This window comes from Mobula birostris, chromosome 8, assembly GCF_030028105.1.
Source record: "Mobula birostris isolate sMobBir1 chromosome 8, sMobBir1.hap1, whole genome shotgun sequence".
Taxonomy (NCBI): Eukaryota; Metazoa; Chordata; class Chondrichthyes; order Myliobatiformes; family Myliobatidae; genus Mobula; species Mobula birostris.
In genome coordinates, this window is record NC_092377.1 from 50312199 (window position 1) to 50325905 (window position 13707).

The following is a 13707-nucleotide window of genomic DNA, read 5'->3' on the forward strand; positions in this document are numbered from 1 at the left end:
ACTTTGTAACTACTGAAAACTGGGTTTCATCTAATAAGGAATGGTGTTTTACTCCATGTTGATAATGTCCCGTTCAATATTTCTGGTATTTTTTGTTTTACCAAAACCCTTCTCACATTCCAGCTGGTCTAATCTGGTGATATACTTCCAGCAAGACAAAGTTAATCTAAAAATACTAGTCTGGAAATTAAATGGAAAGAGGAGAATTATTGAGGAAGCCAAAAGGTTTTAATGCTCTAGAAAACAATGAAGAGTAGAAAGACATTGCTTATATCAAAATTGGAAGGGCAAGAGGGCGAGAAAAAATATAAGGGCAGTTATTGAGAATGTGAGGAGACTAAAGTAGGATTACATAAAATGGAGGTGCTTGGTAATAAGTGAGGACTCAGTGAGTTAAAGGGTCTGTTTTCTTGGTGCATGACAAACTCAATTTAAGTACAGTACCTCTTAACAATGGCATTTATCTGATAATATGCCATTAATCAGGTGTGTTTGACCGTCAAAATGCAAGGTAAATCCAATCCATCCAATCTCCACTATATAAATACTTATTTTGTTCACATTTACTGATCTCGCAAAGACAACAGATTTCACACCGTACAAATCAGTGATGATAAACCTGAACCTGACTGGTTCTACATTTTGAAAGGCAGTGATACACTCTCCGACAAGTGGCCAATATTCCTCACCCATCTGATCTTGTATATGATGAAGAATCCAGACACCCTTTGGGTTGTTATGTGCTGATGCATTCACACAGAATACCCAGCCTGTTACAATAAACACATGATTCATCAAGTTAACTTCAAAGTCAATGCTGACATGCCACTTTATTAATTGTAGCAGATTACACAGAAGCTGCCAACTTGAACATCAGTGAGAGGGGCTCAGAGTCCATCTTGTTGGAAAGGGCTAGTTCTTTGCACTTGTGGTAATCTTCACCAATAAATCTCATCCAGTCATATGTGCCAATTAATCCTTGACTGCAATGTTGAAACTTTAGAAAAATCGGATCTTTTGTGGGGATAACTTGGTAAGCTTTCTTGTTAGCTTTAAGAGTGAAGTAACACAAGCATGAAAAAACACCAGACGGAACGGTCCTGTTATTATTGCACATCAAATTGATTTCCCAGACTTACAGTAAATAATGTTTCACTTCATTCAACAACAACAATTAAAAGGATGCACAAGCAAGAGTGAAGATCAATACATTCTCTTGTAAATACTGATAATTTTTGCTGGAGATTATATGGTCATTGTTAATGCAGCCTGCCAAAAGAATTAGACCACAAGACTATAAAACACAGGAGCAGAATTAGGCCATTCAGCCCATTGAGTCTGCTCCACCATTTCATCATGGCTGATCCCGGATCCCATTCAACCCCACACACCTGCCCTCTCTCTACATCCCCTGATGCCCCAATCAATCAGGAATCTATCAACTTCCGCTTTGAATATATCCATGGACTTGGTCTCCACAGCAGTTGGTAGCAGACCATTAAACAGATTCACCACTCATTGGCTAAAAAAAAAATCCTCCTTACTTCTGTTCTAAATGGCTGCCCCTCAATTTTGAGGCTGTGTGCTCTAGTTCTGGGTACCCCCACCAGAGGAAACATCCTCTCCACATGCAGTGTTGCTCGTCCTTTCAATATTCGGAAGGTTTCAATGAGGTCCCCACACATTCTACTATACTCCAGTGAGTACAGGCCCAAAGATGTCAAATGCTCCTCATACGTTAACCCCGTCATTCCCGGAATCATCCTCGTGACAATTGTGAAAAGTTGGCCATAGATTGGAACTTAAGAGTAACAGGAAACAATATAATGTGATATTTAACTATGTTAAACCTCTTGTTCAATGATCACGAAAAATTCTCATGAAAAACCCATCCTGAAAAGCAATTTCATCAGTTACTCTAACATTCAGCAGCTTTTCAACAAAGCAGCTTAAATGAACAGGAAAGGCAGTGTCAAGTTAACTAACCTGATGCTTCACCGAGCATTAAAATACTTCCACCACTGAGATTTACAGGTCATATCCGAGGATAAAACTTAAGCAATGGAGAACCCAGAAAAACTTAATGCAATTACATAACAAGGTGAAGTCTTTAACAAAAAAAAACACTGACTAAAAGTAGAAGATATACTTTTTATACACCTCAGACCTTGTGGAAAGCTAATGCAGAAATTGCAGGGGCTTTGGCAGAGGTAATTAAAACATCCTTTGCCACAGGTCAGGTGCTGGAGGACTGAAGGATTGCTAATGTTGTTCCATTGTCCAGAAAGGAACCAAGAATAAGTTGGGAAACTTTAGGCCAGTGAGCCTAAAGTCAGTAGCAGGTAAGCTATTGCAAGGCATTCTGTGGAACCAGATATACAAGTATTTGGATAGACAGGGCCTGATTAGGGACAGTCAACATGGCATTGTGCATGGCGGGTCATGTCTAACCAATATTATAGAAGTTTTTTGAGGAAGTTACCAGGAAGGTTGATGAAGGAAAGGCAGGGGATGTTGTCTACATGGACTTCAGCAAGGCCTTTGTTGAAGTCCTGCATGGGAGATTGGTCAAGAACATTCAGGATGAGGTAGTAAACTAGATTAGACATTGGCTTTGTGGCAGAAGCCAGAGTGGCAGTAGATGGTTGTCTCTCTGACTGGAGGCCTGTGACTAGCGGTGCCCCACAGGGGTTAGTGCTGGGTTAGTTGTTTGTCATCTATATCAATCATCTGGATGATAATGCGGTAAACAGGATCAGCAAATTTGTGGATGACACCAAGACTGGGGGTGTAGTGGATGCTAGGAAAACTACCAAAACTTGCAGCGGGATCTGGACCAGCCAGAGGAAAAAAAATAAATTAATTTAAAAAAAAAAAAAAAAATCGGGCTGAAAAATGGCAGATGGGAGTTTAATGCAGACAAGTGTGAGGTGTTGCACTTCGGCATGACCAACCAGGATAGGACTTGAACGGTGAGCGCTAGGGGACTAGAGAAACGGTAGAACAAAGGTATCTGGGAATAGAGGTCCATAATTCCTTGAACATAGTGTCACAGATAAATAGGGTCATGAAGAGGGCTCTTGGCACATTAGCCTCATAAATCACTGTATTGAGTACAGGAGTTAGGATGTTATTTGAAATTGTAGACCAGTTTGGTAAGGCTGAATGTGGAATATTGTGTGCAGTTTTGGTCACCAGCCTACAGAAAAGATGTAAACAAATTTGAAAGCGTACAGAGAAATTTTACAAGGATGTTGCCAGGACTTGAGAACCTGAGTTATCAGGAAAGGTTGAACACGTTTCGACTTTATTCCCTTGAGTGCAGGGAAATGAGGGGGAGATTTGAAAATTATGAGAGACATAGATAGGGTAAATGCAAGAAGGCATTTCCCACTGTGGTTGGGTGAAACTAGAACTAGGGGTCATAGGTTAAGGGTAAAATATTTAAGGGAAATCCATGAGGGAAACTCTTCGCTGTGACTATGACTTTATGTAAAGCAACAACAATCTGTGTTTGTGCTGCCTTTGAGAATCATGGTCAAGAATTTTATGGAGGCAAACTAAAAAGGACGACATTGCGGTATAATACGAGCAGGAATAGAAACATACACAGAAAATAGGTGCAGGCCATTCGGCCCTTCGAGCCTGCACCGCCATTTATTATGATCATGGCTGATCATCCAACTCGGAACACCGCCCCAGCCTTCCCTCCATACCCCCTGATCCCCATAGCCACAAGGGCCATATCTAACTCCCTCTTAAATATAGCCAATGAACTGGCCTCAACTGTTTCCTGTGGCAGAGAATTCCACAGATTCACCACTCTCTGTGTGAAGAAGTTTTTCCTAATCTCGGTCCTAAAAGGCTTCCCCTCTATCCTCAAACTGTGGCCCCTCGTTCTGGACTTCCCCAACATCGGGAACAATCTTCCTGCATCTAGCCTGTCCAATCCCTTTAGGATCTTATACGTTTCAATCAGATCCCCCCTCAATCTTCTAAATTCCAACGAGTACAAGCCCAGTTCATCCAGTCTTTCTTCATATGAAAGTCCTGCCATCCAGGAATCAATTTGGTGAACCTTCTTTGTACTCCCTCTATGGCAAGGATGTCTTTCCTCAGATTAGGGGACCAAAACTGCACACAATACTCCAGGTGTGGTCTCACCAAGGCCTTGTACAACTGCAGTAGTACCTCCCTGCTCCTGTACTCGAATCCTCTTGCTATAAATGCCAGCATACCATTCGCCTTTTTCACCGCCTGCTGTACCTGCATGCCCACTTTCAATGACTGGTGTATAATGACACCCAGGTCTCGTTGCACCTCCCCTTTTCCTAATCGGCCACCATTCAGATAATAATCTGTTTTCCTATTTTTGCCACCAAAGTGGATAACTTCACATTTATCCACATTAAATTGCATCTGCCATGAATTTGCCCACTCACCCAACCTATCCAAGTCACTCTGCATCCTCCTCACAGCTAACACTGCCACCCAGCTTCGTGTCATCCGCAAACTTGGAGATGCTGCATTTAATTCCCTCATCCAAGTCATTAATATATATTGTAAACAACTGAGGTCCCAGCACTGAGCCTTGCGGTACCCCACTAGTCACCGCCTGCCATTCTGAAAAGGTCCCGTTTATTCCCACTCTTTGCTTCCTGTCTGCTAACCAACTCTCCACCCACACCAATACCTTACCCGCAATACCGTGTGCTTTAAGTTTGCACACTAATCTCCTGTGTGGGACCTTGTCAAAAGCCTTCTGAAAATCCAAATATACCACATCCACTGGTTCTCCCCTATCCACTCTACTAGTTACATCCTCAAAAAATTCTATGAGATTCGTCAGACATGATTTTCCTTTCACAAATCCATGCTGACTTTGTCCGATCATTTCACCGCTTTCCAAATGTGCTGTTATCACATCCTTGATAACTGACTCCAGCAGTTTCCCCACCACCGACGTTAGGCTAACCGGTCTATAATTCCCCGGTTTCTCTCTCCCTCCTTTTTTAAAAAGTGGAGTTACATTAGCCACCCTCCAATCCTCAGGAACTAGTCCAGAATCATTGACGAGCTCACAGAAATGGGTTTAGAACCTTACCGTTCCTTTGTCTTGCAGGCACATCATGAGGGTGCAGACATCACCTGTCGCCTGATGGTTCACCAAGACTACCGTTTCATCTTCGGTAACTGATTTTACATCATCTCCCCATTCAACCACTAGGAAAGAAAGAAACTTGTAGCAAAAAATGTCCACAGAAAAGTGACCATTCAATCTAGACAAGTCATACAGTGTTCTCACTTCTCTCTGCCTAACCTTGTCAATGATTCTTCAAACAAGCAGTTGAGGAAAAGAATTCATCATGTTTCAGTTCGGTAAACATGATTTCACTTGGACTTGCGTTCCTCCAACGCACTGGTTTCCTTCTAAATGACACTGACTGCAGCACACGATGTGATAACAGGCCATCAAAACCAGAGACAAGAAAATCCGCAGATGCTGGAAATCCAAGCAACACACGCACACAAAATGCTGGAGAAACTCAGCAGGCCAGGCAGCAAAGAGAAAAGAGTAAACAGTTGATGTTTTGGGCTGAGACCCTTCTTCAGGACTGTAAGACATTAGGTCCTGAGGAAGGGTCTCACCCCAAAACTCCCACTGTTTACGCTTCTCCACAGATGCAGGCTGGCCCCCTGGTATCACAATCAGGTTTAATGTCACTGGCACGTCATGAAATTTGTTGTTTTGCAGCAGTACATTGCAATATGTAAAAATAAAAACTATGAATTACAAGTATATAAAAATTAAATTAAACAGGTACTGCAGAAAGAGAACAAAGAAAAGTGAGGTAGTGCACATAGATTCACTGTGCATTCAGAAACCTGATGGCTGAGGGGGAAGAAGCTGTTCCTGAAACATCGAGTGTCTTCAGGTTCCTGAACCTTCTCCTTGGTGATAGCAACGAGAAGAGGGCATGTCCGGGGTGATTGGAGTCCTTAATGATAAAATGCCACCTTTCTGAGGCTTCACTTTTTGAAGGTGTTCTGGATCCTGGGGAGGCTAATCCCCAGGATGGAGTTGGCTGAGCTTACAAGTTTCTGCCCCCCTTTCCAATCCTGTCCAGTGGCCTCTCCACAACAGACAGTGAAGCAACCAGTTAGAAAGCTCTCCATGGTACATCTGCAGAAACTTGAGTGTCATTGGTGACATACCAATTCTCCTCAAATTCCTGACTCTCTGCAAAGGTTTTATATATTTTTCTAAGCATTTTATTTTTCTCACAAGCACCCACCTAGTGAAATATCCTGTGTGAGAGGAAAACTGACAGGAACGAGAGATTACAGTAAAAACACTGTTTCTTTGTTTAAAGTTGCAGGGTGGTAACACTTTTCAAGGTCACCAATGAAATGATTCCAACTTGCTTTGAAGAGGTGAAAACTAAGTCATGATAAATTTTAGACAATTCTTGCTAAATCTGTAACTCTAAAGTATCTCTTTGATTGTTGATAGTTGCTTACTGCTCACAAATGTTGTGATAGAAGATGCTATCAGCAGGAACATGTTCCACAGAAGTTTCACAAATCTGCACCAGTTTTCCTTCATTAACGCAATTTTGTTTTCTCCCGATTATCATTTCTAGAATTATCACTGCAACAAAACTTAACTGGTGGGCAAATGTGTGTAACTTTTGTTACTTCCCAGTCATTTGTTACCACCATATAAGAGTACTGGAAAATTATGGGCAGCTCATCCAGGATTTCCACCTGCACGTGTCTGGAACTCACTCAAAGCACTTATTTATGTCAGACACTCTCACCAACCTCTACGGCTAACCTCTAAGTTTGAGAGTGCCACACCCTTCAAGTTTACTACACTTCCTGCCCCTTCCGAGACTCACTCACTTACTAACCTGAACTCACAGCATACACTATTCACAGAAACCCTGAACCTCCTTCATACCCATTGTGACTGCAGCTGCTATAGCAAGGGTCATGTACAAATATACACTGCATTTGTTTTTGTAAAATTATATACAGGAATGTAACTTTTGGTTCCAAGTAGGGGCCTTATATTTTCCTGAAGACCTACTCAGGCACGTTTCTTGACATGTTGTCTGATGACCTTCATGGAATAATGAATCAAACAAAAAAAAATGCCAAGTAAATTAATTAAGATGAGCAAAGGAATCACTGGAATGATTTTGGCTGTTTTTAATAAACCCTACATGGGTAAATGCACATGAAGCCAATTCATGGATAAGCCAAGTACTGCAAGTACCAATCATCAGAGGAGCCATAAATTACATAATCAAAACAGAAGTACATATTGTCCTTGAAGATGTCTCAATGTGTGGAAGATTTTGGTCCAAGTAGAAAATTCTGCCATGGACTTGGCCCAAAACACATACCTGCTCCTTTTACTTAGGCCCAATCCCAAACAAACAAAAGGAGACCAAATGTGAAATATAGAACTACTGACCTTGTGCCATATCATAAAAATATCCTGTCTGGCTACAGGAGGGGAAGTTGGGTCTTTTTTTTCTGAAAATTATTGTGCGGGGAATTGGTTTGAGGAAAGCCAGCAGTGCAATGAAAGCACTCCTCACTGACTTCAAAGAAAGCTACCCACAACGTAATCTACGGCTCTTTCCCAATATCAACCATACCAGACCTTCACCACCCAGCAACATTGAATAGCCTGAGTTGTCGTGAAGAACTCAAAGACAAAAGATGCTAAATTCAAAATTCAGTTAAAATAAAGATTTTGGTACATAAAGGACTAAGGTGGCTGAAATTTCAAACAAAAACTATTTTAAAGCACATAAAAACAAATGCACAAACCTTTACTCTTTATGCTCGAGGTTTGTTGAGTGATTAAGCTATGAAAACGAATGTGTCTTTGTAATGTCCTTCAGGCAATTCATAGGCTGAGCTGCAGGAAATGTCCATCTTACAGAAGGACAAGTTGTGTAGCTCAACGTACATTAAGAACCGACCTTGGAATCAACTTAAACTCATTTCTCAGTATACTCTTGTGATCAGATGTAAAAATTGCTCATGTCACTTACCGCAAATTCCTGAAGGTCATCCAGCCCCATAATGTAAATCTTAATTAAAAGGTTATTTCAGTTAGAGTGATAAAATAATTAATTTCAGAATCATCTTGACTAACACCTGAATTGCTAAGGCATTGAAGGCTACAGAGCTAATTGGTAAATGAGATTCCAGTACATTGAGCGACATAGAGTTGGTGGGACGGAAGGCCTGCTCTATGCTATAAAAGGTCCATGACACCACGTCTCTGAAGTTCCATCAAGAGGCGTATCAAAAGGCAAAAGGGATATCTGACTGAAGGGACATCTCACTGAACCATGCCATTCCTACGGGTCAGACTGCACCGCAGATGCTGAATGTAATTGTATGCAGTTCTTAAATTTTTTTAAAAAATGAACTATAAACTGCAATATGTCCTTTCGTGAACCAACTATCAGAACATTTGTTGTTTGAAGGAATTAGTGTCAGGAGCTAGACTAAATGTCTATTACAAGCAAAGGCCAAGACTGGAATGAGTGGTGTTGGAAGGAAAGAATAGAATGTGCAACGTAACCCACTACTATGAGTATGGAGAAGTCAGCAAATCAATTTGCTCCGTGGAGATAAACTATGCAGTTCTCCAGTTGCAGCCCTTTGGCTGGACTCTAGAATATACACAACTGATTAGATTACTGTATCAATACATCACAAGTTCTGGAAGTTAATTATAAAATAAAGAAAAACAGGCTCCAACACAACCTAGTAGCAGACTACTAACATCATAGCCGTCTTTCACAGCTTGAAGGTCATCTCACTGTTACAAGCAGTCAGGGTCCTGCTATTGTCTGCATTTAAAGAGACAGCAGACAGAATTCATTGACCGAAAAGAGGAAGCGACACCAAAAATAAATCATGCAGAACAAAAATTACTCAAGCATTTCCAGTGCTGCTTCTTGTACTGCAAGTTTTTCCAAAACAATCTGAATCAGACTGAACAATGCCTGATTTCCATATTAGCACATAGCACATAATTACATATTTTAAAAATAATCCCTTAGTTTATGAACTGTAGTTGAGCATAGTAAACTAGTTAAAAAGGATAATGGGACAGCAATCAATGATATAAAAAAACTTCTATTCAACATTGAATCTAGGAGCAAAGATATACCTGGGGAAAAAAATAAGGCACAGCAAAAGAGATTGGAAACATCCAATCTAATCCCCCGCCTTCATGCTTTTCCACTCTGTAATACTCATATCATACTGATAGACTTTTTTTTTTATTACAACTATCATTGCTGCTTTGTAGTTGGTAATTCAGCATTAATTGATGTTATTATTAGCAACATTTTAAAAAAATTGTATTTAATCTATTATTCTTGCATTACATTATAATCACATCAACTTTCCACAGTAGCTCCAAGGCTGCAACAATGAAAATTAAGTAGTGTACCCTATCCTGACAAAAGTGAGAGAGTCTGCTGAAATTTAACTATATTTGTTTTTCAACAGTTAGCTATACTATGAACTTTGAAAACACATGTGGCTTTACTACATTTCAGAAGTCAGAATATCAGGAAGCAGAATAATTGTCAGCAAACAAAAGCTCAAAGTAAAATTTATAATTGATATGTCATCATATTCAGCCCTGAAATATGATTTCTTGTGGGCACACTCAGTAAATCCAAGACCATAATAGAATCAATGAAAGACTGCACACAGTAGGAGACAAACGACCAACGTGCAAAAGACAGCAGACTATACAAAAGAAAAAAAATAATAATAAGCAATAAATATCAAGAACATGAGATGAAGAGTCTTTGAAAGGAGTCCACAGGTTGTGAGAACAGTTCACTAATGGGGCAAGTGAAGTTAGCCCCACTAGTTCAAGAATGTGATGGCTGAGGGGTAATAACTGTTCCTGAGCCTGGTGGTGAGAGTCCTGAGGCTCCTGTACCTTCTTGCTGAAGGTTAGCAGCAAGAGGAGAGCATGGCCTGGGTGGTAGGGATCCCTGATGATGGATGCTGCTTTCCTGTGACAGTGCACCGTGCAGATATGCTCAACGGTGGGGAGGATTTTACCCGTGATTGACTGGGCCATATCCACTACTTTTCCCGTCAAGGGCATTGTTTTTTCCATATGAGGCTGTGATGCAACCAGTCAACATACTCTTCACCACACATCTATAGACATTTGTCAAACTTTTAGATGTCATGCTGAGTCTTCACAAACTTCTAAGGAAGTAGAAGTGCTGCAGTGCTTTCTTTGTAATTGTATTTACGTGCTGGGCTGAGGACAGATCCTTCGAAATGATAATACCGAGGAATTTAAAGTTACTGACCCTCTCCAACTCTGATCCCTCGACGAGGACTGGCCCAAAGACCACAGTTTCCTTCTCCTGAAGTCAATAATCCGCTCCTTGGTCTTGCTGACATTGAGTAAGAGTTTGTTGTTGTGGGATTACTCAAACAAATATTCACTCTTCCTCCTGTACGCTGATTCATCACCATTTTTGATTTGGCCAACGACAGTGGTGTCGTCAGCAAATTTAAATATGGTCTTGGAGCTTTACTTAGCCACACAGTCATAAGTAGAGTGGGGGGGGCCAAGCACACAGCCTTGTGGTGCCCCTGAGCTGATGGAGATAGAGGAGGAGATGTTGCTGCCAATTCAAACTGACTGGGGTCAAATGAGGAAATAGAGAAACCAACTGCACAAGGAGGTATTGAGGCCAAGCTCCTGAAGCTTATTGGCTAGTTTTGAGGGGACGATAGTTTTGTATGCCAAGCTGCAGTTGATAAGGAGCATCTTGATATATGCATCTTTACTTGTCCAGGTGTTTCAGTGTTGAGTGAAAAGCCAAAGAACTTGTTGTGAACCAGAGGTGCCAGTCGACAAGTTGGAGCGGATCTTTATACCTTAAAAAATTGCAAAACAATGCACAAGACCAGATTCTAACCATGAATTAAAACACAATATATCTGATTTAAGAGAACAGCTTTAAAACTGCACAACAGAACCTCCTTTTCCTTGGTTCCCCAAATTAATTTAAAAAAATTCAACTTAGCTCAAGTTTTTGAACAATTAAATACATTTCTGCCTCAATGTAGTTTATTAAAATACAACTGGGGCTGAGATCCTGGTCAGTAGTAGCTGTAGTAAGATGCTCAGGTAGTAGAAAACTTTCCTGGAGAAAGTTTTCTCCATGACTATTAGAATGATCTATCTATTGGAACTCACCTAACCTTATTACATGAAACTATCAACAGCATTGTCCCTGAACCACACCAGCACTGTGCTTTAGGTAATTGGTACTTTTAGATTAGGAGAACACTCAGTCCTCTTTTATTGTCATTTAGAAATGCATACATGCATTAAGAAATGATACAATGTTTCTTCGGAGTGATATCACAGAAAACAGGACAAACCAAAGACTAACACTGACAGAACCACATAATTATAACATATAGTTACAGCAGTGTAAAGTAATACCATAATTTGATGAAGAACAAACCATGGGCACGGTAAATAAAATCTCAAAAGTCCCTGAGTCGATCAACTCCCGAGTCCCCAATAGCAGGCGGCAAAAGGGAGAAACTCCCTGCCATAAACCTCCAGGCACCGCCAACTTGCCGATGCCTTGGAAGCAGCCGACCACAGCCGACACTGAGTCTATCCATCCGAAAACTTCCAGCTTCTGACCAGCCTCTCCGATACAGCCTCCTGAGCGCCATCCTCTGCCGAGCGCCTTCGACCTCGCCCTGGCCACTGAAACACGCAAAGCCGAGGATTTCAGGGCCTTCTGCTCCGGAGATTCCGGTTACCACACAGTAGCAGTGGCAGCAAAGCGGGCATTTCAAAAGATTTCCAGATGTTCCTCCGTACTCTCACGTTTGTCTCCATCAAATCAGGATTGTGCACGGTCCCCTACTTGACAGATTACAGACATCACCACCGGAGTGGCTGCGCGCGCTGCCGTTGCGCCATCTTCTCCTCCGATACTGATAAACATCTTGTGACAGCAATGAGCCACACACTGGAAAGATTTTGTTCCTTTCAGCATGATTTGGGTGTATTCTTTTGGCAGGATGACTTCATACCATTTACTCATCTTCCCTCAGATTCTTCTGACAATTGAGACACATATTCAGGAAATTGCTACCGTGAATGCCTGGTCTACTCGACTTGAAAAATCTATGAAGCTGACAGTGGGTGCACAAGCTGAGAAACTGACATTCTCTAACATGAATATTCCTTCCCTTCCTTCATCAGCATACTCCTCGCATAAAAACATTCGTCCTCCCATAAAGCAGCATTTAAAATAGTTTTATAGGCTTAAACATAACAGAATTTTTCAGAAGTATTTAAAAGATACCATGCAACCACGGAGGGGACAATAAACTAGATAATGCTGATGGGGTGAAGTTTAATTGAGAGGAGGCTACACTACACAAAAATTGGCACAGACCAACTCGGGCCCAAGAGTCAGTTTCAATGCAAAAAATTCTATAACCAATACAAGAACAAGAAACTGGCCTTAATATGAAGATAGGTGGAGGGGCAGGCAGTGTTGAGGAAACAAGTAGGCTGCAGAAGGATTTAGACACATTAGGAGACTGGGAAAGAAAGTAGCAAAAGAAATACAATGTTGGAAAATGAATGGTCATGCACTTTGGTAGTAGAAATAAACGTGTGGACTATTTTCTAAATGGGAAGAAAATCCAAAAATCTGAGATGCAATGGGACTTAGGAGTCCTTGTGCAGAACACCCTAAAGTTAACTTACAGGTAGAGTCAGTGGTGAGGAAGGCAAATGCAATGTTAGCATTTGTTTCAAGAGGTCTAGAATACAAGAGCAAGGTTGTGATACTGAGGCTTTATAAGGCACCAGTGAGGCCTCACCTTGAGTATTGTGAACAGTTTTGGGCCCCTCATCTTAGAAAAGATGTGGTCCTGATGAAGGGTTCCGGCCCGAAACATTGACCGATCTTTTCCACGGATGCTGCCCGACCTGCTGATTTCCTCCAGCGTGTTGTGAGTGTTGCTGGTATTGGAGAGGGTCCAGAGGAGGTTCACAAGGATGATTCCAGGAATGAAAAGGTTATCATAAGAGGAACATTTGATGGCTCTGGGTGTGTACTTGCTGGAATTCAGAAGAATGAGAGGGATCTCATTGAAACCTTTTGAATATTGAAAGGCCTAGACAGAGTAGATGTGGAAAGGATGTTTCCCATGGTGGGAGAGTCTAGGACAAGAGGGTGCAGACTGAGGATAGAGGGGCACCCTTTCAAAACAGAGATGTGGAGAGATTTCTTTAGCCAAAGGGTGGTGAATTTTAAGGCAGAGATTGATATGTTCTTGATTGGACATTTCATCAAAGGTTACGGGGAGAAGGCCGGGAACTGGGGGTGGGGAGGAGGGGAAAAAAAAAGGATCAGCCATGACTGAATGGCGGAGCAGACTCGATGGGCCAGATGGCTTAATAATGCACCTATGTCTTATGGTCTTAATAGCATTAATGAGTAAGTTTTCCAGAAAAAACAATTAAAGATAAAAACACCCAAGTATTATTAAAAGATTAATTTAAAAGAGTGATATTAATTTTCTTCATGACTGCAGTTCTCAAAGTATAAAGTGCAAATATCATGATGAATCAGAAAATAATGGGGA

General features: G+C 41.2%; 1 protein-coding gene across 1 annotated transcript in view; it reads right to left on the minus strand.

The window, feature by feature from the left end:
• The window catches only part of lpgat1 (lysophosphatidylglycerol acyltransferase 1), a 71337-nt gene that overhangs the window by 43800 nt on the left and 13830 nt on the right, over window positions 1-13707 (minus strand). The window contains exon 4 of the mRNA XM_072265177.1: window positions 5105-5223. Coding sequence (XP_072121278.1) covers window positions 5105-5223 — 119 coding nt within the window. The remainder of the gene's footprint in view (window positions 1-5104; window positions 5224-13707) is intronic.